Source organism: Nannobrachium achirus (assembly GCF_963921795.1).
Source record: "Nannobrachium achirus genome assembly, chromosome: 10".
NCBI lineage: Eukaryota > Metazoa > Chordata > Actinopteri > Myctophiformes > Myctophidae > Nannobrachium > Nannobrachium achirus.
In genome coordinates this window covers 38,509,565-38,534,616 of record NC_137819.1, presented here as the reverse complement: position 1 = coordinate 38,534,616, position 25,052 = coordinate 38,509,565, and the positions used below count along the sequence as shown (strand labels likewise).

The following is a 25,052-nucleotide window of genomic DNA, read 5'->3' as shown; positions in this document are numbered from 1 at the left end:
ACGCATGCCCCACATTTTAGCATGGTAAATGCAATAAAACAATAGAACGAAGCAAATGAAAACATTTTAACACTCACTTTTGCTTTTCTCTAATTACAATCTAAAATATGAACCCTTGTTGTAAAAAACAAAGTTGTACTTTAAGTCTAAAAAGCCAAAAAGCACACGGAAACAGAATTCTGCGAATCAGATGTGGTTTGAAATGCGTCTCAAATCTGACTTCTAAAGATGTGTCTTGAGTCTGGACACTCGGACACTGAAGCCTGATTGTTCGCCAAAAACAGCAGATACAAACTCACAACCAGTATACCTGAAAAAAGGAATACTGATAATAATCATTTCACCCACTTCTTTACACCTGTAAACCTGTGAGGTGACAATAAAGACGGCACTGAGCAACCAACACCGTTAATATAAATTGACGGTGTCTCTGAAAACACAAATCAGATCTGATCGCTTGCAAACGAGAGCGTGGACAGTCATTCCTAAAGATCGTATTTGACTTGCCTGCAGTCTGAACAAAGCCATAGTTCATTTCCTCTCCACCCCACCAGCTATCACTATCGTCACGAGTCCAACAGGCACCTGTAAGGGGAGGTGTTTTGAACTGGAGGAGGCTGACACTTCCATTTCGTGCAGATGTGACAACCTGTGTAAGACCTACTACAGCTGCTGTACTGACTTTGACGAGCTCTGCCTCAAAACAGGTACGGTTTATGCAGTCTGCTTCGATATATTTAATACTATGCTGTTAATGTATGTATACTGTACGTGATTGTATTGCTGGGGTTATTTTTCTACTTGTTACTACCACTACTATACTACTACACTTTTGAAATGCAACTAAAGACCTTTGATTGACTTACTTTTCTTATTTATTTTTCTTTTCTGCACTGTAATTGTAGCTGTTGTATGCATCCTAATGTTTTTGTATAATTGTGTTTCCTTTGCTTGATGTTCTGTGTAAAGTAAAGCACATTGAATTGCCTTGTTGAAATGTACTATACAAATAAAACTGCCTTGCCTTGCCTTGCTACTAGAACAACTACTGCTATTACTACTACTAACAATAATACGACTACTGCTATATTAGCATTAAAACTACTACTGTTATTCTTAATACTACTAAAACTACTAATGATATTGCTATTACTACTACTACTGCAACCATTTAGATGTACACCACTACTAATATTACCAACTACAACTAATGCTACCACCACTATAATGATATAATTACTACTACTATTATTATTAATAATAATATCAGCTCTGTAGAAGTGCCTGCCATTCTACATATCATTGCATTCGGGTATAAACCTTTGTATCTCCATATTTCAACTTTTAATCTTTTTAAATGTTCTTAAATAAACGGCCTACTTTGACGTACACAAGTGTGTGTAAAAAGTAGCGGAAATAGCCGATTTACAAGCTTGGCAAAACAGACACACTTCACTTGAAGGTGAAAGTGAAGTGTGTCTGTGGTCTTTTTAAAATATTGAACCAATGAAAAGATGCTACATTGGAACACATGTTTCTGTTTCCCCTTTTTCGGAAAATAAAAAGGTTTCCAGTTTCCACCTGACAGCAGCGATATGGTTACTGACTGTGCATGGCCTCCTGTTATTCAGTTATACCCGTTTTATTTGGTCCAGTGTGTTGACTGATAACCTGTGGTGCTCTTCCGCTGTGTCAGCGGGGGGGTTTGAGTGCAGTGAGGCCCGCTGCGGGGAGGAGCGCAACGACAACCATGCCTGTCACTGCTCGGAAGACTGCCTGGAAAGAGGGGACTGCTGTACCAACTACAAGTCAACTTGTAAAGGTAGACCAGAAGAAGGCTCATTTATATGACATTACAACCACAAAAAAAGGCAAATATCCAGTTTTATGTACCAATATAGTAAGTTAATGAATTAACCTCTATGTCTGAGGTCCCCCAAGGGTCTATTGTTGGCCCCCTTCTTTGCACGCGAGACTAGGACACTAGGGTCATGTTGTTAAAGGTAAGAAACCACTCGACAAAGGTCCCCTATCATGAGTAAAAAGTATTTATAGGAGTAAAAAGCATAATAAAACACACTACACTTGGAGCAGAATTAACCACCATATTTTCATTAATTTTAATAGATTAATATTTTATTTTTTATTTTTCAAGCTTTTCTTGCTTTTATTGATAGTCACAGTGTGGCGAGAGTCAGGGAGTGCCATACACCAAAGGCCTGTAGAGTTTTATGTGGGTAAACACCTTAACCACTCAGCAATCAGCGCCCAAAGCATATTTACCAGCTACATAAGGGAAAACTGAAAATGAGGTATGATTAGCTCTGAAGACACATTCTCAGTTGCTGTACTGTCAATTGGTACAGGTAGATGTTAACGTTCTAATGTGTTTTCTCTGCCATCTCTGTTCTGTGTCAGGTGAAAGTTCATGGTTGCAGGGTGACTGTGAGGAGATCAAGAGTGCTGAATGCCCCGCAGGGTGAGTTTAAATGCACGCCCTTCAGCTACATTTACTTCACACACTTTATGAGTACATTTCAGACCAATAGCATGCATTTAGCGTGACCTTTCCTGCCGACCCCGAACCTTTGTGTACACACCACCATGGGAGCTGCTCAGAGGCCAACAAGCAGACGACTGTGGTTGAGCCGCGTGGCAGCGCCCAGGTGTGAACGTGTGAGTGTGATGCAAGGCCAGGGGTGTCGCACCAAATTCTGGGCCTGGGTACAAGGATTCACTCACATTTTGTGCTTTATCTATTGAAAAAAAGCAGATATACAAGCTCACCTGCGAGCTTGTAGATCTGCTATTTTTGAAAAATCGTGAAAATGTGTGCAAGTCTTTGAATATTTCAAAGGTTTTTTGATAAACCCATGTTTCTATGTCAGTGGTGCTAAAAACCTTTTCATGTGAAGGATCCCCAAAGTATTTGGCCACGGACCCCCATCTCAAAATATTTTGCTCCAGAGACCCCGCAGAAGCAAAATTTGAGTTACAAATGTTCGCTTAAAAAAGACATATATTCAAAGATTTGCGCACATTTTCACGAGTGCCGCGCTGTGAGCTTGTAAATCCACAATTTTTCAAATAGCTAAAATATTAAATAAATAAGGCCCCTCCACCTTGGGCCCTAGTAACTCAGTCCCACTTTCCCCCCCTTGTGACGCCCCTGTACAAGGCCATCAGTGCACTGTAGAGGAGTGTGTGTGTGTGCTTGGTGAACTTTCCCTGGGTGCATTAAAAGTCAAAACATAAGCCACTTTCAGACATGCCTTATGTAAGTTTTCCAGAATTCAAACGGCTGTATGTATATGAACGGAACACAACATTCCGGATCAGTAAGATCGGACATGCACTGCATTGTGCAAGTTTTCCAGAGTTCAAACGGAGGGGCTGTGTGTATGAGCACAACATTCCGGATCAGTAGGATCGGACATGGAACACATTTTATGCCGGCAGGACGGACCCCAGATGTACGATTTGGCTCAAACCGCTCTATGTGTGAATGGATGCACTGATTGTCCGGAGAATTTACATTCAGCATGTGGTCGCATTGATGCGGAGCCTCCCATCCTTCCGAGGTGTTTGGAGAGAGAGTTTAATCGCCCTGCCTTTTATTTCCGTTCGAGTTGGATATATTCACAGATCGAACATAAACGTTTCTCAGAAAAATATTGCATTTGATCCTCACATCTACCTCTGTGCCTGAGTTATACTTACATGGGAGCTGGTCTACACTATGTGTGCGTCTAGTAGGCTACTACCCAGACTCCGCCCCTCACATTATCATACAGAGTATTTACCTTAATGTGTGAACACATCTGAAACGGAAATTCTCCTGTTGCATGCTACAATACCCTGACCTGATTCCTCTGACATTGCCCAGTGTTCATATGAAAAAGTGGCTTTACTGTGTCATTTTTACCCTGTTGAAATAAGGTGCACTGGTGAAAAAAAATCACTTGTGAAAGCATACCGGTATCTGTCATTTGTGTATTCTGCTGGTGTAATTGTGAATTTGTTGTTCTTATTGATTGTTCTTTTGCCAGATTCATCCGCCCTCCCCTCATCATGCTGTCAGTGGATGGGTTCAGATCAGGCTACATGAAGAAAGGCAAATCTGTCATTCCTAACATAATGAAACTCAGTGAGTACTCCTATTACATTCTAATTCACTGTTATATGCATGTATAGTATTACAAATAAAGTCACGTCCTATACGACTCCCATTGATTCTCCCAACACAAACAAATAATTTGATTAATTGTTGTAAGCTAACTAAGTTGCACATCAATGTATAGCACATAAATCTTGTGTCTGAGAGTAACATAGCAGACAATGTACTCATATACCTTTCTCTACACGCAGAAACATGTGGCACATCGTCACCATACATGCGACCAATGTATCCTACCAAGACCTTCCCCAACCTGTACACACTGGCCACAGTAAGTCATCCTATCTGAATTGCTGCTTTAAATTGAAATGCAAACATTTAGCTTCTTTCTTCCTTCTGTGCTGTATGGGCACATGGGGACATCCGTCTTTTTAACAGTTTTTTGGCTCGTTCTTTTATCCTCCGTGCCATAACGAGCGTTCGTTCTTTCCGCGGCTGAGCCTGGCTGAGCAGATGAGGGCTGGCGCAGGTGTGTACAGTAGCAGCAGCTCCCGTAACGCTAGTCGCTTTTCTGGTCGTTTTCTATGCTTGAATCAGTTTCTCCATTCCTATGTCTGCAACTGGTGCAACCGAGGGACAAACTTCAGCCTCGTTCATTGGAACAGCTGCGCCCGTTCAACTTGTTTTTTTTTTCTTCTTCACAACTCGTGAGCGATGTCGTTTACAAAATAATGCGTTTGGAAATAATGGATGGATATTTTTCTATAAAATGGCAAAGTTAAGCTTCTTTGATGGCGTTACAAAACACCCTTAGATCCTTATAAAATCATATAAATGGCAGTAAAAGAGTTAAAGTCACAATATGCATTTTGGGGAGTGAGACAGGGTTGGCAAATTACATACTGTACACCAATCAGTCTAGACGTCATTGGTGGAATGCATACTGATACACACGGTTGCAAACTCAACTCATACAGTGCAAAGGAGAAGTGCATGACATACTGCACTCGACAGACTTCAAACTAACTGTATACTACAAATATACATTGAACTACAAGAAGCAGTAACCTCTCCTCTTGCTGTGCTGCCTGTGTAGGGTCTTTACCCAGAGTCTCACGGCATTGTGGGAAACACCATGTACGACCCGGTGTTTGATGCCACGTTCACCCTGAGAGGCAGAGAGAAACTGAAGCACCGCTGGTGGTACGGTCAGCCTGTGAGTATTTACATCTTAACTATTCATTTACCCAATGTCTGTCTGTCCGCCGTCTGACCGTCTGTCTGCATGCTGACATCACTGATACTAAATTAACAGTGTCGCCACCATGGTAACAGCTGCATGCTGAAACAATGCCCAACTGACATCACTGACTGACATCACTACAGTAGCCCAAATTTGGAGATGACATCACAGACCTGGACACGGAACACCATATATGGGCATAAAAGGGAGCCAGCCAGACAGATGGAAAACAATGCCCAACTGACATCACTGACTGACTGCCCAAATTTGGATATAACAGAGAGCCAGACAGACAGGCACATACAACGGGTATTGCACAACTGGACATCAATGGTGACTATTCTGCCACCGGCACCGGTCTGGGTTCTCCAACATTACTTCTGAGACTCCTACATTCAATCCCTCATATACTGTGTGTGCACACCCACGGGCACAGGACTAGTATTATATACCGGTACATATGTTAAACACATCACATCACATATCGTGCATAGGCTATATACGGCACTGAGTCGGCTCATGCAACCTTTGCAACGCTCGATACAGCGACTCACTCGCTACCGCTCGCTCAGCAGTGTCTCACGTGGCTGAAGGTGAAGGCATGGATCCCCAGTTGGCAAAAGTGGGGTCCATGAAGTAAATGAGTAAACCAAGCAACAACCAGCCAAATTGCCAGGTACACATCCCAAACATAACACAGGAATGCCTAGCTAGCAGAATATTTGGCGTTGGCAACACAATTGTATTTTATTTTGTATTTATATGTTGTCCATTTCTATTTGCTTTAGATCTGGATCACAGCAGAGAAACAAGGAGTGAAAGCAGGCACCTTCTTCTGGCCTATGTGAGTCAGAAACAGAATAGTTCCCCTGCTGATGTCTGTGATTTAATGCTGTACATTTGCAAATTTATGATTGTGAAATCATGAAAACAAGTAATATTGTGGCCCAATGTCTTGGAATGGCCGAGGTAGTATGCATACCTATTACATATCGTCTCTGTCGGGTGGAAACTTCACATGTCCAATACTTTTCAGGATTCAAAGTCAAAACCAGCTAAAATAGCAGATCGACAAGCTCAAAACGCGTCGCTTCATGCCGTGTTTCAAGCTTGCAGATCAGTTACTTTTGATGCTTTTATGTGAAGCTGTAGTATCATTAAGCAAGGCATTAATTTACGGAGAAAAAATTAGGGCAGAGGTTTCTGCCCGATAGCAACGAATGCTACAAAGTGAGATGACATCCCCAGTACTGCTCACACACTCACAAAAGTTCTAATTATATACTTACAGACAGTAGTACCTAAACCTGAATAATTGTATTGCACCTGTATTGAACTTTACACAGACAACTATAGGAAATAAATCATTCTGTTACAGTATGAACACAACGGGTACAGAGATAAAAATAAAAACACACCAGAGATAAACTGGCAAAGAATATTGCAGCACAGAAAACACACAACTCACAATGTAATCCGCACAGGAATAAAGGATAAAGTTATCCTTGAATGATTAGCATTTCTGCATAAAGTATGACCTAACAAGCACGAGGACAAGAGGGGCGGACAGTCGGCCACGCACACACACAGACAAAACCCCCACACGATTAAACAACAGTGGCTATTGAGAGCTCAAAGCATGGCAGCCGAAGCACCATGTTGTTTGTCTAGTGAGCTGTGGTGATTTGCATACCCCCGTGTCAACCACAGCTGTCATATTGTTTAATAAACAATATAAAAAACCAACAAACCAGGCCGTTAACTCTTATTCTTTTGTTGCTAGGGTGATTCCCTTGGAGAGGAGGATTTTGACCATTCTCCACTGGCTCCATCTTCCTGATGATGAGAGGTACGACCCCTGGGTTTTGTTCAACAGTCAAGGACATTCATTAAGGAAACATTATAAAGGGTGTTTTCACTGAGTAGCGGGTGCTCCCAGACTCAAAACACTATTTGTGCATTGAATGAATGGTAGTATGACAGCGCTCGATCTGAGGGAACCGGCGGATTGAAGCTGCCTCTGTTCTGAGGAGAAACTGTCTTGTCTTTATGCTGGCTGAAGGTTTTGTTTTGTTCAGTAGGCTGATGTAAGTGATGGTATCTAACTTGTGTGTTTAGAAAAGTGTCAGTACTGTATCTCTGTCAGATAAACGTTCATTTTAGAGGTCCGTAGAGTTCAGGGTCCACCAGCTGCAAAAGTGTTTCTGTGAGCCTATAGAGTTCCACTGACATTATGGTTACTGTTAACAAAAGGCAACAGGAAAGGGGTAGGTGGAAGGAGCAGTGTGTGCCTGTACAAAGAGCAATAACTGCAGTCTACCAATGGACAATGGCCAGGGGCTTTTATTCAGAACAAAACAGAAGCAAATAGAAAGCTTGTCGATGCAAAGTACCGGTAATACAGGCTCCCGCTGGAGTCCCTAATTAGGCCAGACTGCTATCCAGCTAGCTTTCGCCGTGGACTGAAGACTCACCTTTTCAGACTCCACCTAAACCCTTAGCACTACTGGAAAAATCAATGACCATACATGAAGCTAGTTAGCATTTGTTTTTAGGTTTTTTAGAAACCTTTTGTCTTATATAGTTTTTTCTAGATAGATATTCATTTTGCATTTGTTATATTGCTGTTGATGTACTGACATATTATCTTGTTTATTATTGTGATGTTTTATCTGCTTATTGTAAGTCGCTTTGGATTAAAAGCGTCTGCTAAATGCCTAAACTGTAAACTGTAAACTGTATCCACCGTGCCGATCAGAACTTAAAACAATGCTTGCAAAATGAGCTGCCTCCCAGCTCTGCCAGGTGTCTCCCAAACAGTTCTTCTCTCTCTGGCAGCCACAAAACTAATAAGGGTAACAAATGGACCCTTACGGGTCTGTACCTCTGTAGCTCGGCTACATGTTTACACAACACCAAAAATCCAGATTAGAATCTGATGGATTTTTATCATGTATGAACAGTAAAAACCCACATGGAAACTGATTTGTGTGAATCAGATTTGAGCCTTGTTCAGACTGCATAAAGCCAATCTTACTACAAGCTGATTCTGGATAGGAAATCAGATTTGGGCTGCCAGTCTGAACAAGACTAAGTGTGCAGATGGAAATCGAACCTAGCTGACCACATCGGCCACTGGGTTAAGTGGTCAGATGGGTGGGCTGTGAAAGCCTGAAACGGTCGAGAAGCACTGACATAAAATGTTTCCACCAAACAATTTGGTCTTTGTCAGGTAGTAGTCCACATGACCAAGACTCTGATTATATAAACGTATTTAATTCCCTGATGAACGGTGGAAGATTTTAACGCATGGTGAATCCATGGCTTAATAAAGGATGCCTATGATACTATAGTCAGTGTGCCTCAGATGGTTTTATCAACTGCCATCCAATACAATGGACCTACCGGTACATGATTTTCTTATATAATAATAATATATATATGATGTTTCCCTCTCCAGGCCTTACGTGTATGCAGTCCACTCAGAACAGCCTGATACGTTTGGACATCGACTGGGACCATTCAGCAATGAGGTATGTTTGTGGTACATAGAGAGACAGAGACAGAGCATTAGTAACACCCATGTGTGTGTTTGTGTGTGTGTGTGTGTGTGTGTGTGTGTGTGTGTGTGTGTGTGTGTGTGTGTGTGCATGTATACCACAATGAGAGAGAGATAGCGATGTATGTATGTGTGCAATAAAAAGAGACTATACTTTAAGAGAGTTGGAGTTGGGTTTCAATAACAACAAGGCTGATCCAAGGTTCAGTTAAGGAAACAGATAGTGTAGGAGCATACTTTATTACATATGGTATGTACACGCGCACACGCACACGCACGCACACGCACACACACACACACACACACACACACACACACACACACACACACACACACACACACACACACACACACACACACACACACACAGTCAGCAGCAGTTGGCTTGGCTCACGTGTATGGGTGGGTATGTTGCCGTCCTTGTCCTATAGCTGGATAACCCCCTGAGGGAGGTGGACAACATCATCGGACAGCTGATGAACGGCCTGAAGCAGATGAACCTCCATCGCTGTGTAAACGTCATCGTCGTTGGAGACCACGGTGGGGTTCCTACACAGCTGTTAAAGCAGGGGGTCTTCACCGTTTAGACAAGGACCCTTAGCTGAGAGAGAGAGAGAAAGAGAGATGAAGCCACTATTACATACTGTATAAAATTGTGTTGCAGATTCAACGTTTCCATAGACTTGTTTGACAGCAGTGTCATCAGTGTTGTGTACATTAATGCATTCAAGGTACAGCAATGATAGGTGTTTTGTGTCTATTCTAGGATGATAGGTGTTTCCTGTCAGTGTTGCTGCTTTTTGCAGAGGCCTTGCCTTGCTTTCCCGAAATATCTATTTTAAACGTTTTTAAAAATCCCCCCACCCCTTGCCACCTAGCCACAAAACAAGGTTTCAACATGCTTCAAATGTATGTATTTATTTTCTGTGTTCAACAGGGGGTCCGGGACCCCTAGGGGTGTCCTCAGAGTTACTACAGGGGGTCCTCCAAATCTATCTATGTTTTATATTAACCACTTGAACCCTAGCATTCATATTCTGATAACTTAACCCGAAAATAGCAGATCTACAAGCTCACAACGAGCTTGTAGATCTGCTATTTTCGGCAAAGAGGTTTGGTGTAGAGGGGGAAAAGAGAAGGCTAAGTACGGAGTGAAAGGTCAAGTTTATTAAGTAATGACAGTTCAAGTGGTTAAATGGTAAATGGTGCATTTATATAGCACTTTTATCCAAGGCGCTTTACATAGATTGTGCATTACATTCACCCATTCACACACACATTCATACACCGGTGGCAGAGGAAACCATGCAAGGCCCCAACCTGCTCACCAGGAGCAATTAGGGGTTCAGAGTCTTGCTCAAGGACTCTTAGACATTAACTCAGGGGGAGCCCGGATTCGAACTGGGATCCCTTCAGGAACCCTTCGTGCTCTAATAACGGTTTCTCTACCCCTGAGCTATGCCGCCCCTTAAACATGGTTAAACATGCAAAAAACACAAATTGACATGAATCCAAAATACACTGATGATCATGACGTAAAACGATGAAACTATATGGAAACTATGAAAAGGTTGTATTGTGGGGTCCCTGCTTTATCTGTCTCTCAACTAAGGGGTCCTTTGCCTGAAAACGTTTAAGACCCCTAGTCTATAATGACAAGCCCAACATTTGGCGACCCCCCCCCCCCCCCTAAACGTGGTGGATTTCATGGTGCGCTGTGTGTTGCTTGTGTCTCTCCTCAGGCATGGAGGAGGCAGGCTGTGACAGGACTCAGTTCCTCAGCAGCTATCCGCTCAACCTGGACGAGATCAAGCTGTTCCCCGGGTCCCTGGGCAGGATACGACCTATGGACCCCAGCTCAACCACATGTAAGCCTGCTGGTGGTGGCTCTGTTTGTGGGATGCAGAGTCTGTAGCTCTGCTGAAACTTTGATTTGACCTGTGTATGAATCCTCTGGTTTTTGAGCGGTGCTCCTGGAAGGAGCTAAACTCCAACATCTGGCTTTGTCCGGGACGCGAAAGCGTGGCCTACATCTAGGCACAAAGCACTCAAAGTTTGTTGTACGCCCACTAAATGTCCAGGCTCTGAAGTGTGACCTACATCTTGCCTACATCTTGGCACAAAGCACTCAAAGTTTGTTCTGCCCCAGGGTCACTTTGACCAAGCTTCACGGGACGCTTAATGAAATTAACTCATGGCACCGCTCATTTCACACTAGGTGTGATTTATATATATATATATATATATATATGTTACAGTATGTTTGGGTAACTCAGGACGGTAAGAGTAAGAGCGCTTGTTTTGTCGTTCACCACACACTAATCACCACCAGATGGCGACGACAGCCCATAGACAGCCATTCACTAGTGCAGGCGCTGACGTCACTCGTTTGACTCTCTTTCTTTATTTACTAGCCTAGCTGGGCGGTGTTTAGCCATTAGCTTAGCCATTAGCTTAGCCATTAGCTTACTATGAGCGTTTATCGTGGGCTTGCCCAGGCCTTACGGCCTGGGCATAAATATAACGATTGCATTCACCACGGCTTCGTAACTCGCGCGGCCGGCGCCCGGAGGACGTTGTTGTGGGCGACCGCTTGTTCCGCCCCGTGCGGCACCACGAGTGCTCCGTTTCTCGACCGTCCTGTTTCTCTAACAAACCGTGACATATATATATATATATATATATATATATATATATATATATATATATATACACACACTATAGGTTTTAAGAGCTGAATTGACAGGATTTCACACTGTGCAGTAGGCAGATTGTCGGTTCTAAATTTGTAAAACAAAATAATGTGGCAGAGTTGAGCAAAAGAGGACAAAATGTGCCACAGAGGCACAAAGAATCCAGGTCCAGGCACTCAGGTGGATTTTAGAAATAAAAGGCCTTTATTTGGACAACAGGCTAGAATATTAATGTTAATAATTAATGTGGCAGAGTTGCTTGAACATCCTTCCTCCTGAATAAGTAGTGTTGGTACAGCTTATGGAGAATATCATTAGAGCAGGACTTGGTGCTATCTTTTGATGACTGCAGCGATTTTTAAACGCTGACTTTGCAATATCAGCTTTTCTTAAGAAACAGGATCCAGTGGAGAACATCATATTCATAATATTATGTTTCCCTTTTTCCAGATGACCCAAAAATAGTGGTTGCCAACCTTACTGTAAGTGCCGTAAGATAAACACCCCACACGCACACTCACACGCACACGCACACACGCACGCACGCACGCACGCACGCACGCACGCACGCACGCACGCACGCACGCACGCACGCACACACACACACACACACACACACACACATGCCCCATGTGCCCCATGTGCCCCATAGCAATACATGGCAACAGAGCAAGCTTGAGAAATGATAACTAGAAGTGTCACTGTGAATAACAGTGATGCCGAAAAACTGTTGTATGACAAAGTATAAACTAGGCCATACAGCCAAACATAGACACACACATACCGTACTTACATTACATGCGCACAATGTTTTACAATTCTATATTTGTTCAGTGCTGTGTGTGTGTGTGTGTGTGTGTGTGTGTGTGTGTGTGTGTGTGTGCGCGCGTGCGTGTGATGTGTGCATGTGCGTTCAAGTGAGGCCAGCTCATTAACCCCCTGCTGTCTGCTGTTGTGTCTTCAGTGTAAATTGCCGACGCAGCACTTCAAGCCCTATCTGAAGCAACACCTGCCCAAGAGGCTCCACTATGCCAACAACCGCAGGATAGAGGACGTGCACCTGCTCATGGACAGGAAGTGGCACATCGCCAAGTAATTAATTTGTGCTTTTTACATTAATTTGCTTTCATACATGAATTATGAATAAACAATGAAACTGGTACATCTGGTTACGGCCATAGCTGAGTGGTTAGTGGTTGTCCCAGGTACGATTCCATGCCAGGCCAGCAATGTGTCGATGTGAGTCCCTGAGCAAGACTCTTAAACCCCTAATACAATTCTAATACATTCTACTTCTATGTGTAAAAGGAGTGGGGACTATTATTCTATTTTAACATTTTATTCTACCATACAAATTGTATATTATGTATTCATTAAAATAAGTTCCGGAATGCAGCTATAATAGGGTCTCTGTCGAGTCCAAAGCTATTACTTCTCAGGACTCAAATGTATCAAAGTTTCAAAAGTAGTAGCTATCTATAACCCATTACTACTGCTACTTTTGATACGCTGTGTGACGCTGCAGTATGATCAAGTCGGCAATTCATTTTACGAAAAATAACACAAAAGGTTAGAATGTCGATAAGAGTTTTATGCAAGCGGCAACGATAAGGAACATTCGGTCATTTTATCCTTCACTTCCTTTTGAGCAGTGCCCTGTTTAACACCGATACAAAGCTGCCTCAAAGTGTACCTCAACACCAGTGGTTCATAGAAGTGGTTGTGTAATATAATATAATTATAAGCCATGTATTTGATCTGTTTCAGAAAAATGCCAGAGAAGAAGAGAACAGGGTGTGGTTTCTTTGGTGACCACGGGTTCGACAACAAGATCACCAGCATGAGGGTATTCTGTTCTGTTCTGTTCTGTTCAAAAGTGTCTTTTGAATCCTTCTTAAGGTTTTTGGAAAAACCCTATGTTTCTATCTATGTCAGCAATCTGGCCAGCCATCATCAAAGAAAAGGTCCTTTTCACTTAACTGGAGCTCAGTTAGTCTGTTCTTGAGAGACTACTATGTCAGTGGTTCTCAAACCTTTTCATTTGAAGGACCCCCAAACTGATATGTATTTGGCCACGGACACCCATCTCAAAATATTTAGTTCCAGGGACCACCCAGAAGCAAAATTTGAGTTACAAACGTTCGCTTTGAAAATACATATATTCAAGTTGCACACATTTTCACAACTTTTTCAAAAATAGCAGATCTACAAGCTCGCAGTGCGGCACTCGGTGCCGCGCTGTGAGCTTTTTTTTGGTGCTATTTTTCATTGGTTAAAGCATTCAATATTTCTAGGCCTAAATGTTAATGATGAGCCTTTACCTTTCCCTCACGCAGACAATCTTCATGGGCCATGGGCCATCCTTCAAGTTCCAGAAACAAGTACCAGCCTTCGAAAACATAGAATTATACAACGTCATGTGTGGTAAGTATGTTAAAAAAGACTGAACTTCTGTCTTTTCCTCTTAACACCCAAGCCATGGTTTCTTTTTCTTCCCTGGGAGTCACTCAAGTTGTATTGCATGGGGGTATTTCTGCTTTTGATTTCCTGGTCGTTAATTTTTATGGCCGGTGGCCGGGATATGTTTAATCCCTGTTTTATTCTGGTCAGACTGAATTAAATACTTGTATTTCCTTTTGGGAAATTTAGACGGATATGTTTTATATTTATGTTTGATATAATCATAATTCAAAAATCTTTCTTTTATTCAACAATAGCGGAAATAGAAGCTCTATAAGCCAGTGTTGATTTTGACTTGCACATTTTTGATTTAGTCACAGTCAAAGTCGTAGTCTTTTGAATAAAATGGCATTTAGTTTTAGTCATATTGTAGTCTTCTTTTTTAGTTTGAGTCGACTAAATATAAGATTTTAGTCGATTCAATCTACAGTCTATTGTGTTGCCAAAACTGAAATTTGGCGGCGTAATGCCTGATTTTACACGTCTTTTAGTTCTACTGGAGCTCTTCTCCACTAGTCCCTCCCTGACATTTTAGTTTTTTACTTGTTGACCAAATTGTCAATATATTTAGTTTTAGTCATCATTGCTTAGTTTTTTGTTTGTTTTTCATTTTGTTTTTGTCATTGAAAAAAGGTAGACTAACATTTTCTGCCATAGGTTTGGTTGACAAAATCTGTTGACACTGCTACAAGATAAGAAGTATATGGGGCTTACGTGTTTCTCCTGTGTAAATGAGTAGAATCAAATGTCCTTGTGTACCCTGTCAGATCTGTTAGGCCTAACACCAGCCCCTAACAACGGGACATACGGCAGTCTGAACGACATGTTGAGGGAGCCGCCGCACCAGCCCGCCATGCCCGAGGAAGTCACGGCACCGTCACCCGCGTCCGACGGGGAGGCCACCCCGACCTTTGACCTGGGCTGCAGCTGTGATGATGAAGTCAGTGGAGGATGTTGAAAAAGACACGCAATGCACGAACGCACGCACCCACACGCACAGTTAAATCTGCAGTCTGTAGGATGTACTGTATGTCCTTTCTGGGATTCGAACGCAGGTCCTCCTGTGTCTGCATTTTTGCTAAGACAGAACGCCCGTGTTGTCTGGGGAGATTTAGCACTTTGCGCTTCAGGCAATGCTACTGGTCAACCAGTAAGTGTCCTACTACCCGACACCAAGGTCTAAATAGGCAATTTAAGCTTTGGGCGGCTACGGCAGATGACAACGGTAACCGGAAATGATCAGCGCTCGATAGATAAACCTGTCGCCGTCGCAGCTGTCTCTACGCCAGAAGCTCCCTTTCCACGTAGCGTCTACAACGTCTGCTGCATAGACGAATCGCCATGGGAACCAAAGAGTTCAGTAAAAGGGGTGGGACCCCGTCGCCGACGGCTGTTTGCTTAACGATTTTGACCGCTACAGTGATTACATCATAGCTGCCGTAGTCCCGTCTTGCATTGCGGTTGTAGAAACGGGGAGCTTAATTTCCTAATTCTCAATGGAAGTGGAGTGGAGTAGGGAGACCGCCTCCCACTACTGCAGATGTGTCTAGTTACAGTATATTTGAATCAGTAGTGCAGTCGTCGTACCACGGCTTGTGGCTGGAACTGTTTTCACGCGCATTCACAGGAACGGCACGGAACGTTGTGTGTGTACGTGCATGGTGTGAGCATCCCCAGGCCTAGATTCACAACGACCCAAGTACCCTAATGGCTTTGCATAACAGGTTTCCAGTGGTGACTGTGAGTGTCAGTATTATGGCCTCGGACAGTTCTGTGGTATTCCCTTTGAGATTTGTTCAAAGCAAATCTTTTTAGTTTAGCTACTGCAGTGCAGTATTTTCTAATTGAATCAACTTAAACTAGACAATAAAAACTCAAGTAACAATGCACATGTAATTAAGACTAGAATTACATTTAAAACATGTTTACCATTACAGTAGTGTACTGCAGTGTGTTGATATCCTTTCTTTTTATTATAGCCTACACCTTTTTCAGCTCCTATAATTCAAGCATTCCTTGAGAAGATTTACAAAATGTTTCCTACTACTATTTATACACCTGTAAATGTAAGTAACATTTATATTAATCACACTCATAAGTTAAATAAGAAGATATTTTCTAATGCTGGTACACTGTATCAGCTGTTCTGCTCGCATGCGCGTGCATACACAAGTAGAGGTCATGAACTGACCCACCCCCCCCGGAAAAGAAAACACCACTACACCACTGATTGTAATAACATGCTCGACTATACAGATTGGTCAAAACAATGTTTTAGTCATTAACATAAGTTCCAGGGTGCATGCATGTACAGTACATTACACGTCACGTATAGTAGTAGCATTCACAAAACAGTACTTGTCTAAAACGAATTGTCTTTGAAGGGTGAATCAAAACATACGATGATGTCTGATGTTACCCGTGATCTAATCTGCAACAATGTGTGTTTCATGGTTGTAGAATAAAGTGGAGGGGATCATCGAGGTGTTCAGCCCTGCTCCAGACGGAGTCTATGCTTTCAGTAGGTTTGGAGCTTTCATGGATGATAATATTACAAGGAATGTGCCTTTCAAGTCTTGCCATACGATAAAACATGGTCAGCTTCGGTCTGAAAAACGTTCATTTTTTTTGCTCTCCCAGACACCACCCACCTGCCGTTTGGTAGACCAGCAGTGCTGTATGAGACCCAGTACAGCCTGCTTCACCATGTGGACTTTATTAGTGGATACAGCAAAGAACTGGCCATGCCTCTATGGACGTCATTCACACTATCTAAACAGGTAAATACACACACACACACACACACACACACACACACACACACACACACACACACACACACACACACACACACACACACACACACACATATATATGCATGCACACACACACACACACACACACACACACCTTTATATTTTGAGTAAATATTAGTAAGCCGATAAATATTTTGTAAATATTAAAAAGAGTTTTGCTGTGCAAAAAATTTAGCTAAACTGCGTGCTAACTTGTAAATGCAGTTCATAGACGAAATTGTGTGCACATCTCAAGCCTATATTCAGGCCAGGTGCTGGACATCAAGGTATCAGATAATGGAAGGAGAGGAACGCCCGCACACTGTTTGTATGCTCCAAAAACTCACTTTTATTATAGGCAACTTGTAAATGCATGCATAAACTTGCCTACACAGACATAAATACACAATTATTGTGCGCGTTTGCAATAACCTGTGTCTAATTTGACAACATCTCCCGACATAGGCCACATTTAAGGACTTCTGTCCCCAGATGTGGCCTAGGTGGGGAACACACACACACACACACACACACACACACACACACACACACGCGTGTGCATGTGTTTGCGGTAGGCCAGTCCATGCTCTACACCAGTGGTTCTCAACCTGTGGGTCGGGACCCCCAGGTGGGTCCCCAAATTATTTTGGGGGGTCCCCAGATGATTAACTTAATGTGTGCAACATAGTTTTCTCACTCAACTGTAAACAAACCAACATAAAGTTTAAGTGTATAGAGGGTATATGCACATTTCTAAAGTGACAATTGAAGGACTTTTTAATACCTCTAAAATGACAAATTAGACATTGGCCAAATTGTCAAATATTAGAGGCAGAAATTGTGAAAATAGCCGATCTACATGCTTTTAGCATGTAGATCTGCTATTTTCACAACAGAACCGTGTCATACAAACCACTGCTAGCCACGGCCACACACACACACGTGTGCATGTGTTTGCGGTAGGCCAGTCCATGCTCTACACGGCCATACCAGATGGTTGTGCGTGCAGGAACATGCTCACAAACATCCGAACACAAACAACACAAGGTCAGAAACACCAATAAATGTACTTACCTCGCCCCGCTGGCTGTTTATCACACGCCAACATAAACACATTGCGTAACGCTTTCCAGTTTTATAAGACACAGCTGCACATATGATTTGCGCACAGAGGACACACACACACACACGTGTACATGCACACATCCACACCAAACCAGTGTTTCCCAAACATTTTAGCTCGAGATCCAAAAGTGATTGTACGTTTGCCTGTGAAAATAGCAGCGTTGAGAGCACATATGGGTGTATACAAACACTCACTTTTGTTCATACACCCATACATACTTTAATTGTAGTTACATACATATACATCATACTGTAGAATAGATCATAGTCAACACGCACACACGGACACACACACACACACACACACACACACACACACACACACACACACTCACGCGGGTTCTCTCTTTCTCTTCACTGGTCTCTCTGTCCATGTCTCAGGAGGATTTGACTCCTCTGCCGGAGGTGTCAGTGGGCAGTGAGTGCATCAGGGCGGACCCCAGGGTGTCTCCAGACCACAGCCAGACATGTACAGCCTACAGCCTGCACCCCACGCTCACGCACGGCTTCCTCTATCCTCCAGGTGAGTTGTTAGTGTGGTTGCCCCTGCAGGGCAACCACACTATAGTACTTGTCAGACTTTATTCCATCCATCCATCCTCCATCGCCTCCTAGATTTTGCTGCGCTACTCCTCCCACAGTTTTGGTGGCACGCACTTGGACCATATGTCAAATCGACCAACTTCATCAGGAATTGATTCCTTGCATTTTGCAAAGAGATACGTTATATATAGTTTAATTTATATAAATGTATTTGTGAATTAATTTTCTCCAAAAATCACACCCAATGTGAAGTGAGCGGTAGTTGTGCTTGCATAACGTCTTCAATTGGTAATTGGTGATGTAATACAGGCTACACACACACGCACATTGCTATGGCAAAACGCTGAGGAAAACACATTGCTATGGCAAAACGCTGAGGAAAAGTGGCTACAGACACACGCACAGCCACTCTTGCTTGAAAGGGACAAGGACTGACACTGAGATTTCCGTATATGGCCATTCATTTATTAGTGAATGGTGACTTGAATGGAGAAAATTCAAATGGTAAGACGAAATTCATTTGAAAGTGCAATTTGCGTCACCGCAAACACACTTGCAATTTCCAATTACATCTTTCTATTTGCCACATGTTCTATCTAGTGAAATGTGGGCATTGGTTTCGCCTATAGTACATGAGGCAAACCCTAATCACAGGTCGACATACTGTATACTACTGTACATGATGTAAACAAAACAAAACAAAGCCAGTACGACCTTTTTGTTTCTTCTTTTTGTGTGAAAACAGAGCTGGCCACCTCACCTGAGTCCAAATATGATGCCTCCCTCATCACCAACACTGTCCCTATGTACCCTGCCTTTAAAAGTAAGTAACTCTCTTAGTTGTTCGTATTCTTTGCAGTGAAGGATAGCTTGCTATTGATGTATGTAGCGCATAGCCATGTGCGCACTGTCTAAACACGCCTATGCTTTCTTTCCTGCACACTGTACCGATCTCCTTTTCTTACTGCACCGTTTGTTATTGCTGTAAGTCAGTGGTTTTCAACCCTTTTCATATCAAGGTCCATTATTTATTCCACCATTTGATGATTTCGCCTCTCAAGACTGTGAGCTTGTATATCAAAAACAACACAGATGCGTTTCAGGTCTTGGGGAGCTCAAGTGGACCCCAACTCCTATCGTACAATATCCGTAGTGTTGGGGAAGCTAGTTTGTGAACAGCTTGCATGTTTTCTGGATGTATTTGGTATAATGTCTGGGAAGCAATCAGGTTTCTGTGCAGATTATGGCTATGTACTGTAACTGTGACTCTTTAAGTACTTAAGGAAGGCCCTTGATTTCAAACAATGCTGTGCCGTACTGCTCCCATATGTATTGATCTTGCTAAAGCAGGTAGCCCACGCACACACTTTTTGGGGGACGGTTAAGTAGCATTGATCTCACAAAACCTATGTACTGTAGGTGCACTGTGGCGCAACAGCTAACAACACTGTAGCTCAAGACCCTGATGTTAGATTGGAGAGGGTGGAGGGCAGCGATCCAGGAGTCCCGAGTTGATGTTGGCTAGACGACACTCTCGCAAGCAAAAACAAACAGAAAAAGCTAAATGAATTTCACCTTTGTAACTATGTATCTCTGTGACATCAGTATTTTCATGCTGGTATATACCTTGGGGCGGCCATAGCTGAATGGTTAGGGAGCCTGCCTGTGGAACCAGTTCCCCTTGTTGTCCCTGGTTCGATTCCCGGCCAGGATAGCAATGTCGATGTGTGTCCCTGAGCAAGACTCTTAACCCCTAATTGCTCACGCGCTCCTTGTGGGCAGCGAAGCAGCTGGGTTGGGCTGCAAATACTGAATTTCCCTCGCGGGAGGAGTTAGGTAGCCAATAAGATACAGACTCGGACAGACCACCCATAATCATGTGATGCAAGGGTCTTCAACAGGGGGTCCGGGACCCCTAGGGGGTCTTCAGAGTTACTACAGGGGGTCCTCCAAATCTTTGTGTGATAGAAACTTTTTTCTCCTTTTTTTGTATTAACCTTGATTCCTAGCGTCCATATCCTGAAAACTTTAGCCAAAAGTAGCAGATCTACAAGCTCACAACGCCTCGAGGCGTTGTGAGCTTGTAGATAGGCTATTTTCGGCAAATATGTTTCGCGTAGAGGGGAAAAAGAGCAGACTAAGTACAGAGTGAAATGTCAGGTTAAGTATTGACGGTTCAAGTGGTTAAATACGTATCTGAAAAGACAAATTGCCAAATCCAAAATACACTGATGGTCGTGCTTTCAAACAATTAAATGGTACAGTATCTATGGGTTGTGGGGGTCCCTGATTCATCTCTTTCAACTAAGGGGTCCTTGGCCGGAAAACTTTGAAGATCCTGATGTAATGGAACACTAGTTGAGAAACAGTTCACTCAATGACCTGGTGACCTACTGTAAGATGATGCGGTGATGTAGTTGACAGCAGTTACTGGGAAGTAGGAGGTAAACATCTTCTATAGAAAAGGGAGGAGAAGATTGCTTTAGTTATCATTATTAGGAAATATGCCCATGTACTGTAATAGGGTGTGTTTGCTCACTCATACATAAGTTCCAAGTATGATGGATAAAGTAAGAGAAATTCTAAAAAAAAAAAAAAAAGAAAAGAATGCTCACTAGCATTATAACAATAGGAATATTTCATTTACATGTTCTTAAATATTGTCATATTGTCCGTGGTCTTATAAAGGGTTATGCGTATTTTATAATTGTTATGCGTTCTTATAATCATACAGTGTTATAAGCTGATTATAACGTTGTGGTTCAGTGGATCAGGGGTAGGGTGGCTGGAAGAGTGGCTGGATGGGAACTGCGAGGTTCACAGTTCAATCCTGGGCTCCCCCAGAGTTTGTGTCAAAGTGTCCTTGAGCAAGATTCTGAACCCCTAATCGCTCCCAGTGTGCAGGTTGGTGCCTTGCATGGTTTCCTCCAACTGAGCAAGATCTTAAAGTGAGGAAGACACTTGCATGGAGGGCCCTGAATAGCATGGCCAGTGTATGTAACTCCAATCTACCCCGACAAATCAAACTCAGCTTCTTCTATGCAACGGTAGAATCTGTTTTCCTACGTATATGGCAGTGAATGCTGGACCCTGAAGCCAACTCTGCAGAAGTCTCTAGACGGGTGCTACACCAGAATGTTAAGTGTAGTGCTCAACATCAGAAAGAGTACACATGTTACCAACAAGAATCTGTATGCTGGAATATTAAGGGTGAGCGATAGAATAGCAGCCAGGAGAATGAGACTTGCAAGACACTGCCAAAGACACCAGGAGCTGCCAGCCAGCAAACTGGTGCTGTGGGAACCAACACATGGGCACCGGTCACAAGGACACATATTGTATGTGGATGTACTCAAGAAAGACTCAGGAGCACAAACCACCAACGAGCTGGCCGGATATATGGAGAACCGGGATGACTGGAAGTGACGATGGAGGGCTCGTCTGAGGACGACCTAGAGAGAGAGAGTGTATGAATGTATGTGTGAATGGGTAAATGTAATGCACAATGTAAAGCGCTATACCAGTAAGACTCCCTAATCGGGAGATAAGCGACCGTAGGTCGCTTATCTCCACAAATAGGGCAAAAATGTGTTTTTCCAAAATCTTCCTGATCCATGTTGATGACATGAGTGTAGACATGCTGTGTAGTGATTTTCGTGATTTTAGGGCAAAATCTGTTGGAGCAGTGTCCAAAAATGTGTTTTTAAAAATCGGCCTGAAGGTGGCGCTATATGGGACAGATTCATGTTGATGGGATGAGTGTAGACATACTGTGTAGCGATTTGCGTGATTTTAGGGCAAAAACTGTAGGAGCAGTGTCCAAAAATGTGTTTTAAAAATCGGCCTGAAGGTGGCGCTAGAAGAGGGCCATGTGAGAAATGAGGGGTGGGGTCTCCGCGTTGCCTTGGCGGACGAATAGGTACCGGCCCCGGCTCTCCCGGACGCTCCTAGCCCGAGTTACGGCATTTTATGTGAGCTGCAGTGGAGGGGGTCCTCCACTGGGGGCGCCACCACTTTTGCATCCGTTCTGGAGCACCAGGAGTGGGTGGTCCCCAGGAATTCCCCGTGAGCAGCCCCGTTGGGGTGGTCATTTGGTCATTTTTGCACTATATAAATACACCATATAGGCCAACTGTAAATGCACCTTTTACCATTTACCATTATAACGCATTATAGACATGGGATGCATATAGCAAGTGTTAACCAAAAAACACTAATCTTAGCCAATATCCCCGCCCAATACAACAGTGTTGATTCTTAGTCAGGGTGGTGGTCCGTGGGTTCACGCTCAGTGTAAAACCCCTGGTATATACTATAGAGCATAGATATGTAGTGGTCTGGAAGAGGGAGTGAGGGAGAGAGGGAGAGGAGAGGAGAGGAGAGGAAAGCAGTGTGATGATGAGGTCAGGTCTAAGAGAAAGCACAGCCTGACACCCATTGTCTCTGGAGAGACAAGCAGCTTATCAGCACAGGACAGACTCCCTCTCTCTCTCTCCCTCTCCCTCATAAACACACACACACACACACACACACACACACACACACACACACACACACACACACACACAAGCAGGCCCAGATTTATAAGACATGAGGCCCCTGGGCAAGGGGAAATAAAGAGGCCCTCGTGCGCGCACAAAAATTCCACCTCTGGTCCACCTGACCACACCGTGACCTCACCTCCGGACCGGCCCGTGCATAATCTGACTGTGTATCCTCATTGGCTCATTGGAAGAGTCTAAAGCGGATACAGAAGTGGGGTTTGTGTGCATGTGTGTAGCCTATGTGTGTGGAAAGTACCGGATACATAGAGTGGGCGAGCTTTAGACTGCACTAAGCTTTTAGGGCAGCTACATGCAGTGCGGCCAGCAGAGCAGAAGCTATCAATGTTATTACCATAATAAAACAAAATGTACTGTAACTAAACACAAATATCACTTTATTTGGATTGCAATATTAAAGAATTTAATCATTAAATTAACTCATTCAGGGTCTTTTCAAATGGCTTCCAAGTTCCACACCACCTCCCTCTCCATAGACTTCCATGTAATTCATAGTGCACGGATCATGCACGCCCATGCCTAGATCATGCATCATGTGTGTGCACACTGTTCACAGCTTTCAAACAAAAAAATCGGGCATTCATGAGCTAGCAGCCATTATGTTTTCTTGAAATGTAAACAAACATGGCTGCCATGTTTGAAAGATGGGGTTGGTATGGGGGTTAAACATAACCTTAAATGGTGATGCACACACATTTGCTCGTGGAAGCGGAAGTGGATTTGTTCACCTTTATTTATCAATCGTTAAAATGTGTGTGTGTGTGTGTGTGTGTGTGTGTGTGTGTGTGTGTGTGTGTGTGTGTGTGTGCGTGTGGGTGGGCGTGCATGTGTGGGCGTACGTGCGTGCATGACTGCATGTGTGTGCGTGCAAGGTGCCATATAAACATTGAGGTTATTGCACTGACAAGCTACCTGTATGTGTTGGTTAGGTTCTTTCCCCCTTCTCTCTCTCTGATCAAGCTCTGGTCTGATTTACACACACACACACACACACACACACACACACACACACACACACACACACACACACACACACACACACACACAGAAACCGTTGTCAAACATTGCAATAATGCGCTTACTGCTTCTTCTCCCTTTTCAGTCATGGTTCACGGTCATTGGTCCTAGAAGCACCCTCAGTCTATGTTTTTTTAACGTTTTCTTTTCAAGGTAATTACCTATATCTTTGTCTCGATTTCTGTGCAGGAATTTGGATGTACCTCCAGTCGACGCTTCTGAGACACTATGCTGAGGAGAATAACGGCGTTAACGTAATGGTTGGCCCCGTGTTTGATAACAACTACGACGGCCTCAGAGACACCACAGAGCAGATACAAAGGTAAGGGGGATACGATATCTGACAGTACCACGTATTGGTTATGTTCAGTGGCGGCCTTAGCTATGTTTCAACTGTTACAATTGAAAAGTGCCCTGCTACCCCCGACCAAGCGTCAGTCGGGCCCCCAACCTCAGTCACTGACGCGACCTGGCGTTTCCCAAAGAACCTAAGCACAACGGTGGGGGCCAGTGGTGGGCAAGGAGGCACTAGGGAGCGCTTTGCTGTGTTCACTTGGACCGCACGGAGGTGCCAAAAGTCGGGAGACGAAGATTTACTATTCTGTCCATAACGGCACATGCGACCGTCGCAACGCTCGACAGAGCGACTCGCTCGCTACCGCTCGCTCGGTGGTGTCTCACGTGGCTCATGGTCGCCTGAGACAACGTGCCTCTGTCGTCATCACCGAAAACAAGCGCTCCTTTCCCGTGCAGCCCCCCGTGCCCCCACCGTCGCGCTTAGGGTCATTGTGAAAAACGTGGACGCGTCACTGATGCACCATGGTGTGATGAACAGGCTTTATCTCTCTCTCTCTCTCTCTCGCTTGCTCTCTCTCTCCCACAAAAGTACACTCTTAAAAGTTAGACCTATTTCCTGTTAATTTCCAGAGTAGCTTATC

The 25,052-nt window shown here is 43.5% G+C and overlaps 1 protein-coding gene across 1 annotated transcript in view; it reads left to right on the top strand.

The window, feature by feature from the left end:
* The window catches only part of enpp2l (ectonucleotide pyrophosphatase/phosphodiesterase 2-like), a 43,680-nt gene that overhangs the window by 5,151 nt on the left and 13,477 nt on the right, over nucleotides 1-25,052 (top strand). Inside the window, exons 3-23 of the mRNA XM_080734453.1 lie at nucleotides 555-707; nucleotides 1,697-1,822; nucleotides 2,419-2,479; nucleotides 4,050-4,147; nucleotides 4,369-4,448; nucleotides 5,214-5,333; nucleotides 6,149-6,204; nucleotides 7,144-7,209; nucleotides 8,821-8,893; nucleotides 9,351-9,459; nucleotides 10,662-10,787; nucleotides 12,063-12,094; nucleotides 12,577-12,704; nucleotides 13,380-13,458; nucleotides 13,949-14,036; nucleotides 14,840-15,012; nucleotides 16,533-16,593; nucleotides 16,713-16,852; nucleotides 18,374-18,515; nucleotides 19,281-19,358; nucleotides 24,304-24,436. Of these exons, the coding sequence (XP_080590579.1) occupies nucleotides 555-707; nucleotides 1,697-1,822; nucleotides 2,419-2,479; nucleotides 4,050-4,147; nucleotides 4,369-4,448; nucleotides 5,214-5,333; nucleotides 6,149-6,204; nucleotides 7,144-7,209; nucleotides 8,821-8,893; nucleotides 9,351-9,459; nucleotides 10,662-10,787; nucleotides 12,063-12,094; nucleotides 12,577-12,704; nucleotides 13,380-13,458; nucleotides 13,949-14,036; nucleotides 14,840-15,012; nucleotides 16,533-16,593; nucleotides 16,713-16,852; nucleotides 18,374-18,515; nucleotides 19,281-19,358; nucleotides 24,304-24,436 (2,122 nt within the window). The remainder of the gene's footprint in view (nucleotides 1-554; nucleotides 708-1,696; nucleotides 1,823-2,418; nucleotides 2,480-4,049; nucleotides 4,148-4,368; nucleotides 4,449-5,213; nucleotides 5,334-6,148; nucleotides 6,205-7,143; nucleotides 7,210-8,820; nucleotides 8,894-9,350; nucleotides 9,460-10,661; nucleotides 10,788-12,062; nucleotides 12,095-12,576; nucleotides 12,705-13,379; nucleotides 13,459-13,948; nucleotides 14,037-14,839; nucleotides 15,013-16,532; nucleotides 16,594-16,712; nucleotides 16,853-18,373; nucleotides 18,516-19,280; nucleotides 19,359-24,303; nucleotides 24,437-25,052) is intronic.